Source organism: Dromaius novaehollandiae, chromosome Z, assembly GCF_036370855.1.
Source record: "Dromaius novaehollandiae isolate bDroNov1 chromosome Z, bDroNov1.hap1, whole genome shotgun sequence".
NCBI lineage: Eukaryota > Metazoa > Chordata > Aves > Casuariiformes > Dromaiidae > Dromaius > Dromaius novaehollandiae.
Genome location: NC_088132.1, coordinates 55,307,911 through 55,331,215, shown reverse-complemented (window position 1 = coordinate 55,331,215; position 23,305 = coordinate 55,307,911). Strand labels below are relative to the sequence as shown.

Here is a 23,305-nt window from a genome sequence, read left to right as displayed (position 1 = left end):
TATTTATGATGCTGAATTCAAATGACCAAAAGGTATTTGTTTTCTCAATTTCTTTTGCACATAGAACTTAAATAGTGGCTAGAAAGTGACCATTTCAAATTATAAATGAAAATTGTATTTTTATTAAATGTGAAAACATGTACCCAAGAAAACCTTTATACATTTTTATGGCAAGTTTTCCCATTACATGAGAGGCTTCCTTACATATTTTAAGCTTAAATGAAGAACAGTGACCAAACAGAAGTCTGGACTAAGGTTGCAATGCCATTAGCTATGTTGAGGGAAATTATGACTGCACAATTTAAAACAAGATGAAGGACAAGTTCACAAAAATAGTTCATGTAATAGTGAACAATGCTCTAACAAAATAAGAAACAGAAGAAAGCCAAATCTGTTCCACATATCAATACTATCAATACATAAACATGCTCCTGCACTGGTAAAATCTTAAAAATGAAAGAAAAGAAAAGAAAAGAAAATGTCTGTTTAGGGAAGACTTAATTTGAGCTTCTAGACTGTCCATGCTCAAACACTGTTCAAGCATATTAGCGGTCCCACTGTTCTGAAAAAACCTACTCGTGTTCTTAAAATATGCTTAAAATTAAACATGTATAAGCTTTATTTCAAACAAACGTGAACGTGTTTCAATGTGCTGTCTGAGTAGATGGTCCATTGATGTACTCTTAATTTGTTGCTGTAATTTGTTTCCAAGATGATAGCACTGGCAGATAATCTGCATGCATGCATTCAAAGCAATATTTTAGATCAGTTACGACTTTTTCCCTCTGTTTTTCAGGTTGAAACATCATTTTTAAAATTTCAACACACCTTTTGTGTTTCAGTCTAGTGTATATATCTGCCAATGAAGTCACACTTCAAATACACTGTTTTGTCCAGTTCAGGGTGAAATCCTGCAAAGAATGACCTTATGCTAGTGGTTTCATCAAAATTTCAGTAGGACAACTGGTATGAACAGCAGTTTACAGGACCAAGCCAATAATGTCTGGAAAGCAGAGGAAGCTGCACACTTAAATTTTAAATCTATCTCATTTATATTTGAGTGCACTGAATTTTTATAGTTGTTTCATACCATTTAATCCTGAATTAGATCCTTAGTGTGATCAGTTTGTTTGAAGAGAAATGAGCTGTCACTGTAGTAGGAGTTTTTTGGTTTTTATTTGAAAGACGTGCTTTATCAAAATCCTCATCCATGGGGCCCACCCAAACCTAAGATTGTTTGGAACAGAAGCCCTGTACCATCCCTTATAGTGAATTAAAGAAAAATACCTATACTGATCTTTTTTAATCATTAAACTCTATTTTATGATATTCTCCAAATGCAAATGTGTAGGGTCAAATCTTGAAGAATTCAGCCCATATTCAGCAACAACAACAACAAAGAACCAGAGATGTCTAGGAGCAGGAGATAATACTTAAAAATAATTAACTGATCTGAGAAATAGAAATCAATGCAACATTTATCAGCTGAAAATTCATTTTAAATAGTAATGGAAAAAAGAATAAAATGTACAACACTGAATATTGTAACAGCTGGTCCCTCATTAAATTACCCATCTAATTCCAAATCCTCTTTACATGCAGTATTTCATTTGCTAACCACAGAGCAGGGGAAAATTCAAATGATTTTTAGCCAGTTCAAGAAGCTATCCTTCTGATGCAGAGATTCTAAATTGCTATCCATAAAGAAGCAAGCTTCCATTCACTTCCTAATTTGAATTATTTAAATTAAATAATCAGTCTACATACTTCCCGTTGTGTTTTAAAGGGAGAGTGATGGCTGGATGTCTTCATGTGACTAGTGATGGGATATGGTGCTTTTAACCTTATATTTTGTAAATCAAAATGGGAGCAGGCTGTTAAGTCTGAGACTTGTTATTGTATCTGAATACATAATACATAGGTGGTCTAGGATCTAATCAGAAAGCTTCTAAATAAAAATTGGCAATAGTGGCATTCAGCAGACTGAATGACGACTTACTGGTCTGGATGCTGACCTGTTCTGTCACTTTGAAAAGCCAGTCACTCCTAGTCAAGCTTGACGCACAGTCCACTGGACAGTGAAAGGTGTGTCAAAGACTAGACTCAAGGTTATTGCAATGTTTTTCACATGCACCAAATTCACTCTGCAATGAAGGGGGAAGAACACCGTGTTCAACTGCAGTTCTTCCACATGCTCAAGCAATTAATAAAATAATGAAACCTGTATATACAAATATCAAAGTATTTTTTTAATGCACATGTCAGGCCACATGTTTTATCTGTGATTCATACAGCTTTTTGCTTGCCCTACCCCCTGTTCTTGCTTCTGCAAGACTTACATATGGAAATAAAATCTGGATATGAATACTCCTTTTCATGGATTTATACAGCAAGTAAAATATTTGTTTCATTGAAGTGTATCAGAACTTCAGCTGATTTCTACAAAGCCAGAATTTTTGCCAGAGTTTTTACAGTAAGAGAGATCCATTATTCTGCTATTTCTGCTATTCTAAGACTTTATCACTTGTTTTAAAAAGCCTTACTTTAAATTTGCTTGAAAGACCCATTTAGAGGATCATGATCTATTTATTTCTATATTAAAGACAGAAATCTATCTAAAAGCCCACTGTGGAAAAACTATTCTGCATCACTTACATTAATATTTTTCTCAGAGCTGGACAAGTTCTGATATTATCAACAGTGCTGTTGCATAAGCATGGAAGTAAATAGCAGTTACATTACACATTGATACCTAGTGCAATAGAAACGCAAGTGGGAGTAAAAATTTAGTGCTTGCAAATAATCTTTCTTTCCATACTAATACTCCTATATATGATAAAAATCCTGTAAGGATTTACAGGCAAAAGAAAGAAAACAAATGAACAAACAAAAGGCTTTATACAAATTTAAAAACTAAAGGAATACTCATAGTAAGTTCAGTATTTAGTATGTAAGATTGTTTTCTATGGTTCAGCTGCAGAACCTATGTATGGTTAATAATCACCCGATCTTACCAACATGCATGTAAATCACTTTACCGATGTATGTAAGCACAGGTTCATTCCCTACAAAAAGCAAGGTGATTAGGCATACCTATATCTGATAAAATTTCTAATAATAAGATATGCACTGAGTATTCAAGCAGATCTCCCAAATCTAAGATTTTGCAAACATTTACATATTTATCCCACGAGTCTGTGGGGCTACCTAGGTATGAAAAGTGCTGGACATATATAGTAACTTGCAATATCAGGGTGTAGAATGATAGCCTACAAGAAGCAGGGCCCAACACTGTTCCTTTTAAAGCCAGCAATATTTTTGCTGAGATTAACGCTGCAAGATCAATGCAACCACGTTTAATTTAATATAAATGTTTTGAAAAGGAAAGGGGAAACAAAGATATGCTGGCAGTAAGAAAAAATACATAGAGGGGAGTTCAAAAGAATCACAGAAGAAAAATTATGCACCTGAAAGGAATACTTAAATTAGGATAACATATTTTGATAATAATATTCAACATGTGTTGGCAGTTTCATTTAAAGGGACTCTTATTTCTGCACTCCTATTTGCACAGTTTTTAATTTAATGGTCACACTTTTTCCTTAACAGGTGCCTAGAAGCTAAACTATTGCAGATGTCAAATTCAAGAAGAAAAAAATTTCAATTTCTAGTTGATACTAAACCCTAGTTCTGCTTAATTTTGCCAGAGTGAGAAGCTCCAGAGGCTGCATGCAGGCTGTCATGTAAGAGGGCCCTCAGTGATGCCATGAAGGCCAGTTGCCACGTGGTCCCTGGCCATGCTACATGTCTGCAGGAGTGCCCTGGCTTGGCTTGGACAGTGCAGGGTTTTCCCTTAGGGACACAACAGACCCAAAACACACTTACAGTTTAAGAGCTCACTCAAGGGCACACTTACCTGGTGTGTGAATGGGCTTTAGCACCTGATGCATAGTCCAGACATATTCATCTATCTTAGTCCAGTTGCAGTGACATCATATGACTGAAACTGGGCAGAAAAGAGTCCTGAGGTCCTTCTTAGAAGGCTATGAACAAGGATAACATACATGCCAAATGTAGACTGCAAGGACACCTGAACTTTGCATTATTCATGAAAGAAGCTGAAGTGTACTGGAGACATAGCCACTGAAACCAATGGTATTAGTGACGACAGTCAAGTCCAGGATCTCAGGAACTGAGATCTGATTTTATCTTTTTATAAATCAAATCAATAGTAGGGGCTTCTGTCATGTCTTGAGACAGCAACAAACTGTTTTCCAACGATAGGCAAATGAATTCAACCTTCATAATCACTGGGAACAAAGTCAAAAAAAACCATATAATGACTATTTAGTTTATGATTACAACTGATCAAAGTAGTTATTATTAACAAATTAATGTTACCAAAATCTTCGACAGTCTAACATAATTTTAAATAAGTGTCTGTCTCCAAGAATTTCTTCTTTGAATAGTCCTAACAAGAGAATAAAAGTATTACATCTTTTTATTTTCATATATATATATTATATATAAAAATAAAAATGAGCGAGGAGATTGTAGTACTCCTTACATATCCAGTTACATGCATCTACCTTCACAATTAGCTATTACATGAACTTCTTCATCACAATTTCATGAAAAAAATCTCCTTAGACTGCATGGACATACCATATCTCAGAACTGTTTCCTCTATGTAAGTGGCTCTTTTGTATGCAAAGTCCAAGGTAAGAACTTTACTGTTTATCTGTGGCATGAATTTTAGTTCAGTCACTTTGTACTCACAGTGCTGACCATCAACCTTTTGACCACTACACAATTGCAAACTTTCGTTTTCTTGGGGGAGCTGCAAGTCATTAGAAACTAAATTTACTGTAATATGGGTTTTCGAGCTTTGCTTGAGGAGACCGGGGACTGCTTCTAGAAGCCTTTTCTTAGGGCCATATGCCTTTTCTCGATTCTATCCCAAGCTTTCATGTCCAATACATTGACCTCCTTATAAAATGGCTCAGACCTTTGTTTCTCTTCAATCTGTGGCAAAAGACAGGACCTCCACAAGGCTAGTAGTCATAAAATGTTCACACAGTCATTCTGGTTCACAGAAATGACTGCTTACTGGAAAGTTTTGGGGGAGTTATTCTGGTAAACCTAGTAAAAATACAAAATACCAGGGTGATCTGATTTTCTGCATGGGCTTGAGAGATGCTGTTTACAATCAGGACTGCGGATTGTTATGATTCAGCTGAGAATCATAAAAAAGGGGAAACATAATGGTAAATTGTTAGAAGAGGTTTCAGGAATAAGGACTCTACTGTATTTCCACTAACTACCACCCCTATGGAAGATCATGCTAAATAGAAAACTCTTTTCCAAGGGCAGAAGAAGCCCTGACACTTTATTGCTAGATTCTACAGCAACTGGAGCTCACTTACAGTAACCTTATAGTACTCTATATAAACTGAGAAGCTTGTATCAAATTCAGGCTTCCATTTAAAATAGATATTGCAGGTATTAGGCTTCAATTAAAGAAGAAAAATAATCTTCAGTGCTTCTTTTTTAAAGGCAAAGTATAAAAAAAAAATCACCAAACTAGGTGAGAATTATTAAATTTCTCCAAAAAATTAAGATGAGCTTTCTTCTATTTCTTGAGACAGTACAGTTTGTGATTCACAGGGTAACTGGTATCAAACACAAGTTAATGAAAGCTCTTATAAGCAATTTTATTCCTATCCATAATGGCAGACATTTACAAAATCAGAAGAATTTATCATTTGAGTTCACCTTAAAAAATAACTTATAAAGCAGTGATATATGCAACATAAAACAATTCAGGAGGGGAGAGGGAAAGCAAATTTTAATAATTAAAATGTAAACGTGAAAAAAAAGATGGAATAGAAGTCCCTACTTCTCATTTCTACTTAAGATGCCATGTGATAATATTTTACAATGTCCTGCAGGCCTATATATGTATGTGTGTATTTCTATATCACACACACACACACATATACACCAACCCATACATGTACATACACAGATAATTGTTTGCAGTTCCATCTTGGGCAGTTCTGTTACGCCACTCTTTACAGTTGTCTCAAGCATGTTTGGGACCCACTTTCTTGACAAAACTGGGGAGATGGTAGAAAAAAAATGGTGGGTCTGATTGTATCTGAGATCCTTTTGTTAAACTGTACACTGGGACGAATAATTTTCTTCTGTAGTAGCTCTCTGAAGAGGGCCAACTCACTGTGGTCTTCATTAGGAGACTTGGTAACGGATCACACACTCATTGTCATGCTAGGGGAGTACTGAAAAAAGAGGAATCCACATTTTAACAACAGTTTTTTCCCAAGTTACTAAAACCACTTCTGGACCACAGCAGTGAATTTAAATGTCAACATGCTATTTCAGTTTTCTCCTTAATTTGTACTATCACATGTGCTAAGGCTGTAGTTCAATTTGTGGTATCATAACTTCCATTATACTTCTATCATTACGTAAAAATACAGCTATTGGTGATGAAATCAATTCACTTGAGCTCAGTTTCAGTGCTGGGTACTGCAGCTTGGGTATTGGGGTGAATCAATATTTCACTGATGCTTTTCTCACCTTTTACTCATCAGTGTTGACTACTGGGGGGATTTAGCTGCGCAAATAGCTAGTCTCAAGTTGACCAGCTACATTTATGGTCACTTGAACCACATAATTATTTTGGAGGGCTTTTTATTTTTTGATGGGAAAAAGGGAGTGAAGATATATCTGGCTGGAATTAAATCAGGCTTTTGGCTTAGTTTTAGATTCTGTATTATAGATTTTGGGAAGCAAGCTGAATCAAGCATCAGTGGTCATTCTTCTTTATGTGAACTGAAAATCCGGTCACCACATTACACTATTATTGTAACACAAATTGAACTGCAGCCCTTAAACAAGCTACAGTTGCCCTCAAGTTAGCAATACTTCATTACAAATAATCAATGGGACACCACAATGTACATTTATATTATTTTAATTCTTATTTTAACTGAAACTTGCAGGCTGCAGAAATATTTAATTGGCCTGAAATCTTCTAAGTAGAGGAAAATGTTCAAACACAAAAAGTATTAGTGGAATGAAAACTGATACAAGAAACAGAATGATATTAATCTGCCTTTGCAAAAAACAGATATGTAATAAAAAACTGCCAAAGCTAGAGTTTGGAGCCAGCCATTTCTAAGTGTCCAAGCATATTCAGAAAGAGCATATTAGATGGATCTTTTATCTCATATAAGCTACATAGAATGGACCACCTGGGTAAAATCCATTTTGCCCAATGTCATGTGTCTGGTAATTTGTCTGCTTTAGGGCTGACTCCCATCATGTGCTGAACCCTCTCATACTGAGCCAGCAAAGCTAGCAATAACACGCTTATCTTTAGCCAATGAGGGAGATCAACTTAAATGCTTAATATTAAGCACCTGTTCAAATTATTTCCTTATCAGAGTCAAAGTTATGAATTCCTGGGAAATCACTTTGGATAAGGAATATGTGACATTTTTTATATTGTGTTCTGTAAAGACAATCCAGTGCAGATAAACCAGTGTTTACCTGTGTTTTTTAACTTATTATTAATCAAATTCTTTCCCCCCTCCATGCCAGGCAAAACTCCTGGTGAACTGGATCAGAAATTTGCCTGAGAAATTACTTCATATTAGCACCTACTCTAAGTAGCCGAGTAAGAAAACACGAATCAGAAAGCAACACAGTTCTCAAAAACTAAAATGTGACTTGTGCTGGAGAGGAACTGATACCTAGAAGTTCACAGAAGGCATAGCAAAATTTTGAGAAAATTAGGTCCCAGATTTATTCAGGTAGGCAAACACCACCTCGGAGCATCCAGAATCCAGTAAGTATCTGCGAAAATTAATTGTCTTTTGAGTACAACGGATGCCCTTCTTTTAATGAGTTTGGTTTGGTGAACCTGCCTGCAATCAGAATCAGACTGTCTGTCCTCAGTACAAATAAAGTATGCTGAACCGAGAGTCAAGGACTACCATGACCAAGGATCACATTTAATGGAGGTTTTGTGGTTACTGCTTTATTGCAGATTCTGAAACATCAATCTTTTTGCTTTGTACAAACTAATTTTCTCCAATATTCCAAACAATCTAAACACATGCCCCTACACAAAAAGCTAACATGCAGAAAAATGCTCCCTCTTCCTTTTCACTAGTTTAAGAAGCAAACCAAAAATAAAAATAAATCTGATTTCCATGAAATTTGCCATGCAATTTGACTGTGGTGTGATCTAAGAGAAACTGTTTATTCTTCATAATTTCTGAGCTAAAATTCGCCACTGGCATAATTAATGGAGTTGCACTCACTTCTGAGAGCAGTGAATTCCAATAAGAACAGAAGTGTTGAAGTCACTCAGCACTTCTGAAAAATCGGGCCACTTCTATTTAGGAACCTAAATGTGGATTTAGAAACCCAACTTCAGGCACAAGAGTATGAAAATACTAGTTTTGTTCTGTAATGTATTTTATACCATGCTTTGCTGCCTCAAACATTGTCCTTTTTTAAAAACGTCATTTGTCCCATAATGAACACTAGAGGGCATCTTTGCTTTTTCTGGTTCTAAGAGCATGCTGCATCTTCTCGACATGAGATCTCCTGGACCTCTAATTATACACTTCAGTGTGAATCCCATTCTAAAAGACATTTTTATCCTGCAAAATGTCTTGTTCAGGAGTCAAAAGCTGGGCAGCTACAAGTTGAAACACTCAAATGCAAAGATCCGCCAACTACGCATATCTGGGCTGCTCAGATACTGCCCATTGTGCATTACTGAGTACGTATGGAGCAATCATTACTACTTCACACCTTTCACTGACAACTGACCTCTTAATCCAGAAGAAGAGTTTCTGCAGTAAATCTACACCTCTCCCATTTTGCAATTACAGCTCAACTTCTAACAGTATTTGGCACAATTTTTTAGTGAATCAATACCATAATTTTAGGAGCTAGTAAAAAATACAAAAGGCAAAGCACTGCAATAAAGGTATACTACCAAATTGTTTGTTCTTTTTCTTTTTTAAATAAACATCCAGAGATTAAAGGTTTGCCAAATAAAAAACTGCTTAAAGAAATACTTACACTCTCACTCTGAAAAGGGTTTAGGAAGTTTCCACCCATCTCACCGTCATCCCTGGGAGTGCCAGGCTGATTACTCATGCTCATATTACTGGGAGAGTTCTGTTAAACAAGATTTTAAAATACAGATTAAGTGTTGAAGATTTTAGTTCCTTTCCCAGCTTCATCACGTGTGTCAAAGCATCGGAGTGTGCCCATACAATGCCTTGGGATTTCTGAAGATGAAAGAAGGCTCTGCAGAGTTCTGTGTGTTTCAGCTACTAATTGTAACCTGTGTTTCCTCCCCTGAAGTAACAACTATTTACCTTTAATTCTTGCTTTTGGGTTACAGCCAGCATCTTCTCCTACTGCAGTCAGGAAAAACTACAAATGGCTTTGTAGGAATAAGAGTTAGCTCTCTAACTACATTAAATCACTACAGTCAAATTCAGTGAAGACCACAAGCATGTATCTTGATATATGTGAGCCCAGATTACGTACTTAAAGGTAGACATGTGGACAGATCCCCGCCACGTAGAACTTTGCAGATCAAGGCTTGTATTTGGGGTCTTTGTTCATGGTGTCTGGTTTGTTGAAATAGCTTCTAGTTCAAATTTTGAGTTGCTAATTCACCAAGAGCAGTTATACACAGAATTTATAGATAAAAAGAGTTAACAAAGTTTTAGATAAAAGATGCCTGAATAGCAGCCAGCCACTGGATTGGGCTTGCAAATACTTCAGGCAGGAGCTGTGCTTTTGCTATTTGCTTGCACAGAGCAAAATGTGATAGGGTCTTAATCTACAACATTCAGAAAATATTTTCAAGATTCAGTTATTTACAGAAAGTGCAAAATCAGGTAAGTGTCCCAGAAAATCCTCAGAGTCAACAACTAACACATGATTATTGTAGACACTATAATTAGTTAAGTGTGTTTACAAAATTGATTTGTGGTACCCTACCATGCCTGGAGCATGGATAATTCCCTTTCCATCAGTGTTAGACTCCTATTAATGTAAGTTTTGTAATGCAAAAGGAACAGTCAGGGAAGGGGAGGGGTGAAATCGTGAACTTCATCTAAAACATTTACTACGTCTACCACAGTTCTTCCCTTGAATTTTTTTAATCCAGAAAATTTAAACATAATATTGCTGTTGAGACTTTACATATACAAATGCAGCAGGCTTAAAGTTTGATATGTCATAATAAACTTAACACAAACCTAATATCATCATATAGAAGCTAACAAAATGCACCTCAAAGCAGTACTTTTGATCAGAGATCAAATGATAACAGCTGTAAGAACCATAAGTCAATTTGTTCTCTTTTTCTTATGTTAATTCTCAATTACAATGCTAACACAGTATTTCTGTTAGTATATGAGATTTATGAAGCTTCTTAAAAAAACAAATATACTGCCCTTAGAAAATAAATGCATGCTGTCTTCACTTACAACAACTAAGGCTGCAAGAGGGCAAACTTTGAGTGAAGAATTTTGCACGGATACTGAAAGGCTGCTGTTAAGCTTTGACCATATTCCCCCAAAGCAAGATCACCATTTTCATTGGAATTAGCAAGTATGTTTCTGGGTTCAGCTTGATGTATTTATTTTCAAGTATAGATGAAATGTAGACTTATGTAATTAATGTAGACTTATGTAATCCTGCCCACGCAGGCATAACTGGTTTTAATTAGCACCTGAGACACAGCTTATAGAGTAGGGTCAAGATCCCTGCCTTAACCCTTTGGTTTTCTTCACAGTCTAGTTCACTGGTTTTCAAACTGTGATCCTCAGATCTCCATGAATCACTGCAAAACATGTGAGGGGTCCATCGAAGACAACTAAAAGACTTAAGTAGCTAATTAACATCAGAAAATTAAGTTTGTTGTACAACAAAGTTAGTATAGCAAATATTTATCCACAACTTGGAAAAGGCTGACAGGTTGCTTTAGTTCAACCACAGCTATTGTACCTGAAGCAGGAATTAATTCAGGGAAGTCCTGTTGCCTGTGTTATGCAGGAAGTTATACTAGACAATCACATCAGTCCCTTCTGGCCTGAAAATCTACAAATACATAATATAGTTTAAAAACCACTAAGGCCTTGTCACAGTTATTTTATATGATAGTCCCACACTTTTTTTTCATTCCTTGGGGATTTACCCCTATTTTATCTTGCTCTGTGTAGTACTAAGCTTTGAAATTCTGCAATTGCTACAGTGTGGCACCCCAAAGGTTCAAATTCCAAACATAAACACTTTTATAGCAACTCCCCTGGGCTGCTTTTATGGTCAGTATGGGGTCTAGCATTGTAGCACTAGCTGAGTTTTTTCAGAGCAAGTATTTCTTCGATGACTGCACAAATTCCATGTGCACTGCAAGAAACACTGGTTATTAATGTTTATTTAATATGCATAATTTCAGTTCATTTACTCCCCCATCTCAATCCATTTCATAAAAACTTCATGTTTTGCCATTCTGCCAATTAAATTAAAATCTCCTCTGGAAAATGTAGCTACAAATTCTGTTAGCTGTACTGATTCTACCAAGACTGGATTAATTTTCTACATCTCACGGGGATAGGTGATCAGCTCCTCTTAACGTGTATTTTACTCCATCAAGATCCTGTGCCTGCCTTTGAGTGTCTAGCACCACATGCCCCAAACTGTGGTAATTCCAGTGAACGATTTGTGCCACATTAACTAGTAATCTGAAAATCTACTTGTGAAAAAGCCAGTTGCACAACTAGCTGGTGATGTATAAAGGGAGACTGAGGAAGTACAATCCTGGTAACTGTACAAAATTGAAAGACAGCCACATGTTAATTTTGCATGCATCAAACCCCAGAAATCTGCTATTCCTTGCATGCAGAACTTTTCCAGTCAAGTTTCAAAACTATTAGGTACTCAGGTTATACTACTTCAGGTACTGTTACCTACCTGAAATTGCCAATGCTATATGCAAAACTCTGCCCAAACACTCCTACCAGCATCAATGAAGGCTGCATACTGGGCAGAGTGCTACTCAGAAAAAAGTATTTAAAAGCCATTGTATATAATGGTATAACAACACAATACTGTTACTGCCCAAGTAAACATCACTTTTCTTTTAATTATTTGAAAAAGATTTGCATCAAATGTGATTTCCATGATATACTTATTAAGGCTAACAAATTACAAGACTTCTAGGTAAATTTTTGGATCCAGGTTTTAGAGTTCCTGATATTCGTAGTAGGCACATATGCTGATGCTTAATATCAGTGGGTTGAATACAGGTTTTAAAAAATAATTTTAGTGACAAGCTAAGAGAAAATGCTGCATTTTGCAAAATATAAATAGCTGAAGAAAAAGTATGGACATTATTAAAAATGTGCTGTATGTTTATTATCTCACTGGAGTTTTATATTGCATCAATCACTGTACACCTAAGCAAAGCACAGCTAAGGCAACATGATCACTTCACCCCATCTTTTTACTCTTCACAGGGCCCAAACATGCTACAGATCTTCAAAACTTAAAAAATGAGGCATTGCTATAGATACTGCTCCTTCATAGCCCCCAAATGACCTAGGAGACATACTGCTGTGGTCCTGCTCTCCAGGGAAGGCCATGGAAGGTTGTTCTGAGGCTATAAATCACCTATCAAATTTTAAAAGGACTGTGTTGCCCTATGATGAATTTCTTCTGATGCCGGATTATGTCTTCTATACCAGCACCAGTGACTGCAAACTCATTACAAACAACACAGCATAACACCACATGTACACAAGTGCACTTTATAAGCTACATCTCTCTCCCATCTCCCCACCAAACTGGGGAACAGTGTAAGGTTCTCCTCCTCCTCCACCTTGGATATACAAATATGTATGACTAATTGAAGACTGATTGCTGCCTTTTGAACATTTGAAAGTGTGTTTTAAATAGATTCATACTGCAAACTTCTGTTTTAATCTATAGACTTACATTTTTTGTTCTCTTTTGACACGTTTGTATCTCACTGTATCTCAGTGCGAGCCTCAGAGTGTATCTACAGTGACATCCTTAGTGTGACCAGAGCATGTGCAAACAGGCCTTAGGCAGATTGGAAGTGGCAAAGTCTGTACTGAGAAAAGTTTAGCCACGGCACTGCGCTGCTTCGTCCTGGCTCACCCAAGAAACGTCAGCAGGTAATTCATTCAAAACAAAATGTCATGTTTTTCTTTTGGAAATTGATCAGAATTTTGTTACAGTAATTTCAAATGAATGGGTTATAAAATTTTAACTGTAACAACCCCTCCATCAATTTCTGTATTTACAGATCAAAAGCACAAAAATGCAGGGAGATCGTTTTAGTTGTATTTTTGCTAGTTTCCGTCAGTTACATCTGCAGATGCTGAGTACAAAACACAGTGTTTTACACGGACAGATTTCTACCACTTTATCAACACTGAATAAGCTCATTAATTCCTTATTTGAATAAGTCCCTAAATTAATAATGATCACAGATGTAGCAGGCTTTTATTTTTACAGAAGAAATGCCACATTCAAGCATGATATGATTTTTGCAGATGCAACCCCCTGCAGGTTAAACTCACATTGCATATACTATTTAATGGTTGCGATAGCAAAACAGTGCTTCTTCTGCAACTACTTTTTAATCTTGCTTTTAGGGACTTAGTGATTAAGATATTAACATTGTGTTACAGAGTTGACATGCAATCACGCAGCACATAAAAGTAACATCCTAATGACATTTTTTCAAATTTATGTTCAACTAGAATTGATTATTAGACCGATATTCATTTGTCTTACCAGTATGGAGGAGTATAACATGACCAACCAGATTGTGAACTGGATATATATTAATCACATTCATTAACACACACCATTATGTGATAGGAAATAAGTCTACTTATACTCCCTATTGATTATAGATGTTGTTTTTAAACTTTCAATTAATGCTAATTCTGTCTGCACAGCCTCCAGAGAGTAGACAAGCAGAAAATGTAGATATATAACAAAAAGCTTGGCAAAGACAATGAGAAGATGCATTTAGAGTGAAATATCATTCTAAAAATTCTGAATATTTTATTAGATACTCACTTTGGAAATACTGTCCATGTCTCCTGAGCCTTAAATTAAAACAGATAATTATTCAATTAGTTTTGAGCTGAAACTAATCTATGATATCTATGATATTACCATATTTAAAAACACAGTTTAACAGCAATATGTTAAAACATAACCATGCTTGAACTCTCTTCCATCCCACTGTCTCTCTCAGGAAGTTTACAGTCAGTATTGAATAATGGTCGTTCTTTCTCTGTGTACACACCTAGCGCAAAAAGGATACAGTTCTGATCTGTATCAGCTCCTTCAATGGCATCTTTTAGGATGAGACAGCCTGGCACAGCTGAAAAAGGGGTATGTTCAACCTCCCTATTCTCTAGCCACGGTAGGGTACAGGGGGCACAGCTACTGCAGTTCATTTTGGGTACATACACCTGAGGGAAACATTGCTTCAGGTTGAGAAAAAAAGTAAAATCATGGATAACTAATAAAAGATAATGTTCCAGAGAAAAACAACCATCATTTTTAACTTTAGCTATCCAAAACTCCCTAGAAGACTGCTAGTGGAGTATCTCCAGGATCAGCTGGGGGGGTATTTCATCAGTGTCTCTGCCCCCAAAACCAGAAGCCTACTACTGAAATTGACTGAAATGACATCAGCTTCGGATGCAGTACAAATACTGATGATAATAATTTATTTTGGAAGAAAGTAGGTGATTCTAAGAAGAAATAGAGTAATAGAAACCAAATAAAACTCAATATAATGTGTGCAAGACTAGCAAAAAGAATTTTTCTCATATGCTGTAGCTCTCACTGGGGTGAAGCCAAGAATAAAGGAAATGTAATTTTAGGATGGATGTATCAAGAAAAGCATTTCTAGCAGTAACAGACAGTAAACAATTCTGGTCACTTATTTTCAGGGAAGACAAATTCAAACTGTAAGAGTGTCAGAGAAAAACAATCAAGAAAATGGAGTTGTGGGAGGAGACTGAAATAGCTTGGTATACTTAGCAAGGCAAATTAAAGCTGAGAAGGAATATGATTTCTCTCTATAAGTACTCCAGATACATAAACACTAGGAAGAAGAAGTGTCATTTTGTGATGGACAAATGGATAAATTTTGGTGGAAATAAGATTTCTTTCTAACCATAAAAGCTGTGAACAGATATCCAGTAGAAGGGTTGTGGGCAAAGAAGCTAGAAGTGTTCAAGATAGAGCTTGACCAATCTGTAGTTGTGATTATGTGACATAGCTGCCTACTACGGCATGGAATGAAATGCAGCAGATCTCTTCCAGTCCTACACCCCTAAAAGAACACAGGTTCCATTCTAGAAATGAAACTAACCTTAGAAAACAGTTGTAGTTAATTTGACTAAACGTGTAATTATTTTCACTACAGAAAATAGCTAACCAAATGCTAGATAGACATAGAATCCTTCTGTAACTTTCAATTGTAATTTTTCCTTTAGCTAAGAAATAATTCTCAGGCTATAAGAAGTGACAAAAAAAGATGGGATTAACTTTTATAAAGTTTTTCATTTGCTTCAAAATAATGTGCATCGTTATTAATTAAAGCAGCAACCAATTTTAGGATTGTAATATGTAATAAAAAAGGCTATAAAGTCACAAGATGGCCTTATGCAAAGTAATCTGGGAATTTCAGAGACCTGCTTTCCCAGAAGGAAGACTGTTCTGTTGCTCAGAATATGTCTGTTAAATGAGGTTTGATGGTCTGTCCTTTAAGGTTTTTTTTCCTCATCTTGTCACAGCCTTTTCCAATTTCTCCCTCGTTCTTACCTGAATATACATCTTGTCTCATAACCTCCAACTCCTGGGCTATAACTGTGGTAACTTTTCACCCACCATGGCAATATGGAACAAAAGGTGCTAACTGTAGTATGGAATTTAAGTTGGTCTGTGTCTGTGCTGGCAAGATGATAGAGCTTTTCTTCAGGGATAGAAGCAAGGGGAACTGTGGCAGCTTGGCTTGTGCATGCCCATCATATATGTAGCTTGCTTGAGTTTTTCCCCATAAAGGAAAATGCTATTTAGCAGAGTGTTGCTGGTGCCCTGTGGATGCATAAGGCCAGCTCCCAGATGTAAAAGAGAACCTTGCTGGTGGGAAATGGAGATAGAAGAGGAAAGAGATCAGAAGTCTTTGCAGACTAAGTTTCCCCTTGTTGTTGCCTGTATGACCCACACTCCTTGGTGCAGGTAGAAGTAAAGAACAGAACATGGAAGCTGTATTGCAAGTCACTGGCCTGGTGTTATGCTACAAGCACAAACAAACACAAAGTATTTATTTATCTTGCCGGTAAGGAAGAGGAAGGCTTAAATGCAATTTATTGAGTTGCAGCTTGTCACTCAAATCCCTTTCAAGTGTCTATCACCCTTCCAGCAAAGAGTAAGAAAAAAAGTTTACTAGGCTAGTCAGAGGATAAAGCAGTGCATGTTTTATAGAACTGTGAAAGGCTTCTCCCTTAGGTAGGAGTCCTTCAAAAATCATAGTGTCAAAAGTCAAACAGTACAGTCTTCTTCCTGCCTCTGCCTACCCTGACAAGAATGCATCTTCTTTCTTGGTGTGTTAAATCACTATGCCTGAAGCTGCTCATGGGGAGGGAATAATAAAACTAACACTTAAGAGGCAGAAGGCTAATGTTAGAACAAGTGACATTAGATTGTTGGGATTACAAAAGCTTAACACATAGGTCAATATATGTAATAACTTACTTCCATATACTTGGTAAGAACTTGCACCAGCATGTCACAAAGACACCTTCTCAAGTTTTCGAAAGAGGAAGAGAAGTAAGGAGAAAAGGGTCTTATGCCATCGCTTCTATATTATTGTGATGGTATAGCTTTAGAGTAGCTTTAGTCAACTGGTTTAAAATTATATTCTGTTATATAAATAACATTCAGTAATTTTCTTCCGGAGATGCATTATATATACCAATTCATATGCTTAAAAGGTATCTTAGTATTTCTTTTTGATGTATATACAGCTTTTTAGTGTCTAAAAGATTTTTACATACAGTCTTCCACATAATTCAGAGAACTAGTCATAGAAAATGGCACTGGTCATTGAAAATTCACAATGTTCATAGTATTTACTATCATTACCTAATGATCCATTCATATGATGTGAATCCATTCCACCCAGTCCACTCATAGGTCCATCTGACCCTGGCCCCATTGGAAACTATAAAAAGGATCAGACATTAAAAACTGGTGTTACTGTACAAATTTATTGTAGATAATCTAACAAAAAGAAAATATTTTTCAGAAAAAATAGCAAAGGAAAAATGCACAGCTCCATCTCTGTATGTGAAAGTGAAGTGACAGTGAAGACTGCAAAAAGTGTTATTGTTTTTGTTTACTTTTTCCAATGTTATCCTCGTGATTTTTGGAGAAACTCATCTGTATAGGCAGGCATATGACTTAGGAATGATTTATGATATACCTTAATACTTTGTGTGTGATTTTCAAATATGTTAGTGCTGACCTCACTATACTCCCATTGAAGTTGAAGATAATTTTACTACTCACTTCTATGAGTAGATGATTAATTGTTTTCAAATCCCACCCTGCCTATACTGACAGAGTACTCTGCATTACCTGCATTACCTTTGCAATATGAACAGTTTCTGTGAGATTTGAGATATTAACTTTAAATCTAGTGCAAAAACTTTAAGGCATTAGCATTATACTGCATTTGCTAAATTCACTGATTTAGCAATATCCAAATATCCAGATTCTTAAGGTCCTACTGGCCTTTTTTCAAAAGGCCCAAAACATGGACTGTAGTTCGGCAAAATATGGTAGTAATCAGAAAAGTACAACTTAACTGAAGGCATAGAAAGAAATGAGAAAAGAAACAAACTCTACGAATCTAGATTTTTGTCATTTCTAGAATTGCTGAAGTTTGCCTGAAAGAGTCACCAGTAGAGTAGTTAATGAGGCAAATACTTAAATGTTATCATTATCTTTCATTCTTAACACCCTACTTGGATGAATGGGGAAGTTTATTTCTTCTTACAGGTATTGATTCTATCACTTTTCATGGAGTGGCAGGGCAACATAACACTGGGCCACTTTGAATGGTTTGCATCAATCTCTTCAGCAGCAGAGACTTTTTTATAATGAAAGTTTAAATCCTGCAGAAGCTAATGTTTGATGGCAGCTCCTAGGATGGTCATACTGTACAGAAGTCTATTGCACTGCAGTGTGACAAACTAAGTCATCTCCAAGATTCACATGAGCATGTTTTTAAGGTCTTATCGTTGTAGAAAAATAGGCCCCAATGATTATTTTGTATGTATTGGCACGACTGATTTGAAAAGCATTAAAAGCACTAAAAAGGACATGATGGGGGTAAGCAACTTATGTGTCACCCATTAAAATGGAAAACTTAGTCATATGTCATGGAAATGTAGTAGTTTGGATAAAACAAGGCTGTAAAATTTAAAAAGATATTACTAGATTTATATTTACATTAGGTCTGTTGGGTCCAGGTGGTACTGCATTCATTAAAGTGTACATGTTGTCTCCAGAGTTGGTTGAATCTGTAATAAGAGATTATTTTAAGTGCTAATATATACCTTTCAATAAAACTATTCACCTAATACATTTCTTGTCATTTTGTTCATATTATTTCTACGCCTGAATCACTGATACACAGTGGCAATATAATGGAAGATTTCATTCCCTTGCTATCTATTTCTACCACACAACATAACTATGAAAAGAAATAATTGCAATGGTCCCTAGGTGACTACTTCTAGACTCTAGTTTTATGCTTGACTGTTAAAAGGTTTATAAATCACCAAGTATCTGTAACTATTTAATTCCTTAAACCCTTTTTCCTGGAGTTCTAAATTACTTCACTCATCTTCAATATTGTCTATAAAATAGGAGTTTCTGTCTTATAAATACTTTCTGTAATTTGTTTTCCATCTGTAATAACCGATAAATAGCTTCTAATTATACAGACTTCACGTTTGTACAGCCAATGAAAATCTTTTGTTCTCATCTGTGTCAGCCTACTAGATTTTGGATATATCTAACTATTCCGTGGAATACTGTGCAAAAGACAGTGTTAGCTGATATATCTTCATGGTACAGTGTGGTGCAATGCTTCAAAACTGGCCCAAGTCCAAAACCAACAAAATCATGTTGGCACAGTGTGATGTCTAAGCTAGTAAGTTCTGCGAAGACTTTTACTGGGCCTTACCAGACATCGACAGAGCTATATTGCTTCTTAGCCTGGGATTAGCTCACAGAACTGGAGGAGAGATATGTCCTTTTTCTCCAATCACTGTACGTGAACTTTCAAACTGGAGCACCTCCAGAGTTGAAATGCAAGGTGTAACTAACAAGACATATAGAATACAACCCACTTAACTCTCCTGGTTGAACGCAGAAGAAACCAATGCCTGCCACTAACACATGCACAAAGTCTTAATATCCCTCATCAATATTTGTAAGAAGGAGAAGGCAAAAAATGCAGCAGATCAATAGACAAATTAGGCAAAAAACCTTTCACAAGGGAACTTGACAAGAGATAGGCCATGTAACAACAAAGTTTACTGAGCAGAAAATGACCTCAGAAATGTCTACATAAATCCCTAAGGGGACCGCATATCTTTAAAAATTATAGGCAACTCTGGAAAAACAGTACTTCTATAGTGTCTGCAAAAAGAGTAAAAGAATAGCTAAGTAGCTCAATACCTAGTTCCTCTAAAAGACCATTCCATCACTTTGAACCATGAGTTTTAAGCTTAACAACGCACAAAACACTGCTGAGCTGCAAATCTTTTTCCAAGACAAGGTGATGGGGGAATTTTGAGTCAGAACTAGTGAAAGCAAGAAAACCTAGATCAGACTGAAGTCTTGAAAGTGGGATTGCAGCCTGACTGCATGCAAGAATGTATTATCTGTGCATTCACAGGGCAGTTAAAATAATGGTCATTGACTATTCCTTTACCTTTCTGATATAGTTTTCTAAGCATTAACCGTGGTGAGTAAATAATTCCACTATATACAGAGAACTATGCATCCCTGGAACATTCAAATATACTGTCTGAAGAGGAGGGAAACCAAAAGCTTTTAGCCTAAAGTTGGAAAAAGTAAAATTAGCATATAAGAAGTTATTTTTCATGTTCGAGGAGGCAGACGATAAGTTATTTGACTACAGATCCCTTTGAATCTGGCTCTCTGGCTCTCCACAGAGAAACACATCCCTGTGTTCTATTGGCTTTTGTAAAAAATACATAGAGGTTGACTAGGCCATGGGAACATTCAGAGCTGGAAGGGTTTTTTTTCAGAGGTGAGTGAGGCTACCTTTGCAAAATTCTCAGATGGCCAACGCGTAAGTGTTTTTATACTTTGGAAAACAGAAGCCTTAAAACACCTTAGAATTTCCTTAATTGAAAATGGAAACAATTCCTCAACAGAAGCTTTATTCAGAGCGCACACAGAGAACTTACACATGACGTAACTGCAGTGCTGATTGTTTTTAAAAGTGCAGGCTCTTTATGGGTTTGTTTCTGTGTTAAAAGAGATTTTAGCCTTTAACTGCCAGCTCACATTATTTTTTTCACTAATTATATGAACAAGGAAGCCCTACTCTTTATCTCAAGCTGCATTTTTAAAGCTCTGGAATTGTATTTAATGAAGACTACAGTGGTGCAAGAAGTTTTCACAGGAAGTTAGGAAACTTCCCCTACCTTCTTGTGCTGCAAAGGACAGCAAGAACATGTAGGAAAAGGTCCCTGTTAGCTGGTGAAAGTGTGTTACAGAGACAGATGTTGGCCAAAAGGAGCCCAAATATTTACTGAATACTGTGTTACATAAGATGTAATTAGTTTCTTTTCAACACATTTCTGATGCTATCCATGGGAGAAGAGCATGCTCCCAGTCTTGCAGTTCCTCCTTCATGTCAGATACGTTGCACAACACTGATGGAGGGAGATACTTGCATCTAGCTGACCAACTCTGAGCCTTGAGAATCTAGTTAACTGTCCTGAATCCTCCCTCCTCCTTGATTCTTTAAACTTGAACAGGAATGGTGCCAGTCTTCCGGACGGCCAAATTCTCCCTGTGGCCAGAATTCCAAGGCACAGATCATGAAACTGGGAGAAACAATGCAGCAGTGAAGTGCTAGGAACAGATCACAAGCAGGACATGACAATCGTTCCTCTGGGGCCTTACTCCTCCATTGCAGGACAGAGCAGAGCAATTGTCCAGCACTATCCTGCTGTCAGTCAGATGACATAGCCAGAGGATGCAGTCATGCTTGTGATTCATATGTAGCTCAAGAGCTATACATTGATCAGGTCTATCCCATAGGATATTACAGGGGAACTTGCACAGGATTCAGAAATTTCCTGATTTCCGAACTGGTGGAATTGCCCTAAAGGATATGAACAGAAACAAATACATATTCCATCTTCTTTCTTTTTTTCTTTCTTTTTTTCCTTGCTATTGCTAAAATAATGCAAGAAAAGATGGGGTCAAGTGCCAGAGATATGAATTGCTTTGAACTACAGAGACACAGTACAATGCTTTATATCTCTGCAACATAGCAGGGAGAGAAAGAGAGTGAAAGAGCATTGAGAAAAACTGATACAGAAAGTACGAAACTAATACCTTTTCATTAGCTGCTCCTTGCTGAAAAATGTATATAAATTGGATCTATCCATTTGTCTGCATTAATAGCATAGAAAAATCTGAAAAAAAGGAATTTGTGTACTTCCTAAAACCCTTAATAATTTGCTTTTATTTTTTTCTGAGTATATTTCAATACCTGCTGGACTAGGCATGATGGGTGTTCCTGGTGGCCCTCCACCTCCCGGAGGACCCTAGAGTGGGTAGAAATTATCAGTTAGCATGAAAGGAAAAAATATACCACAGTAAAGAGTGAATACAGCACAAATGAAAAAAAAAAAAAGCATCATAAATGTCATGAGTTACTCTAGTAAAAACATGCACATTTTCTGATAAGCTAACAAAACAACCCATTAAAAGATTAAGACAACGTTGTTGGTCAGCAGGCTCTGGCACAGAGTTCTGGTATATGTAGATCTAGCGATCCAAGAAGATCCATTAGTCAAGAACATTGAATCATGCCATGAGTCAGACAAGAAGGACACTTGGATAAGGGCATAAGACAATTGTATTTAATTCCCTCAACCCACTTTTGTTACCACTGGTTTTCCTCTGTCCACACATTAATGGCAGCATAACAGTGCTTGCAAAGCATAAAATAAGGAGATGTCTTATGGGTACATAAGAGACTAGTCATCTAAAGAAAGTTTTCTCTTTTAGGCAGACTCGGTATCTTGATGCCCTGGCAATCTTAATTCAGTCTTTATAATATTCTACAATTCTCTTTTATAGTATCTGTAGATATAATTCATTCACAAACTAACAACAAAGAATAAAAAAGTGTTAGGATGATGCCAGCTGCCAAATTTGGATATAGTCATATCACTTGCCTACAGCGCTAAATCATAGAAAACAAAAAACAAAAAAATTCACAGAACTTCTATTTTCTTAGTTTCAGGTATTTCTGTGTTACAAGTCTGTTTATGAATAAACATTGTACACAGACTGCTCTGGTTGTTAAACCAGCTTTTTAAGGTTCTTTAAAAATGCCTCAAACAATTTTATTCTAAACATCCTAATAGTTTAGTAAGAACTGAATCATAACTTCTTGCTTCCTACATTTGTAGATCCATTAATATTTTGAAGTAACAGGAAAAACTACCTTCTTACAGTTTGATAAAAATGTTCTAATGTCAATAAATAAACTGATCCCCCCACATTTTCCATAATAGAAACTATGGAGTTTGCTCACAAAAGAAGATTTTCATTGCTATATGACTTTCATTATATTTTACATCTTTTGTCTTATGTAAAAATAGCAGATTTATCTTTTCAAACAGAGATTTTTTTTCAATAGCACTGAATATAAAGGTTTGACTACTCCTGTATGTTTAAAAGGACATTGCTGAGATTTGCCATAATATATATTCACTGAAATATTCTGGAAGGAGGCAGAGAAGTTTTGGAATTAAACAATAGACACTGTTTCTCAATGGCCTACTAAAAATAACATTTCTTACAAAACATCTAGCAGTAATACACTAGTGAACACTAT

At 36.3% G+C, this 23,305-nt stretch overlaps 1 protein-coding gene across 3 annotated transcripts in view; it reads right to left on the bottom strand.

Moving 5' to 3' along the window:
- Positions 1 to 99: 99 nt before the first annotated feature.
- Positions 100 to 23,305, bottom strand: part of LOC135324665 (single-stranded DNA-binding protein 2) — a 193,657-nt gene continuing 170,451 nt past the window's right edge. For 2 of the 3 annotated variants that reach the window (XM_064501385.1, XM_064501386.1), the window contains 6 exons: positions 21,950 to 22,004; positions 18,637 to 18,707; positions 17,266 to 17,344; positions 14,179 to 14,207; positions 9,124 to 9,222; positions 100 to 6,299 (listed from right to left, as the gene is read on the bottom strand). In XM_064501385.1, the coding sequence (XP_064357455.1) occupies positions 6,270 to 6,299; positions 9,124 to 9,222; positions 14,179 to 14,207; positions 17,266 to 17,344; positions 18,637 to 18,707; positions 21,950 to 22,004 (363 nt within the window). In that variant the 3' untranslated portion in view covers positions 100 to 6,269. The remainder of the gene's footprint in view (positions 6,300 to 9,123; positions 9,223 to 14,178; positions 14,208 to 17,265; positions 17,345 to 18,636; positions 18,708 to 21,949; positions 22,005 to 23,305) is intronic. The other variant, XM_064501387.1, reaches the window with a different exon arrangement.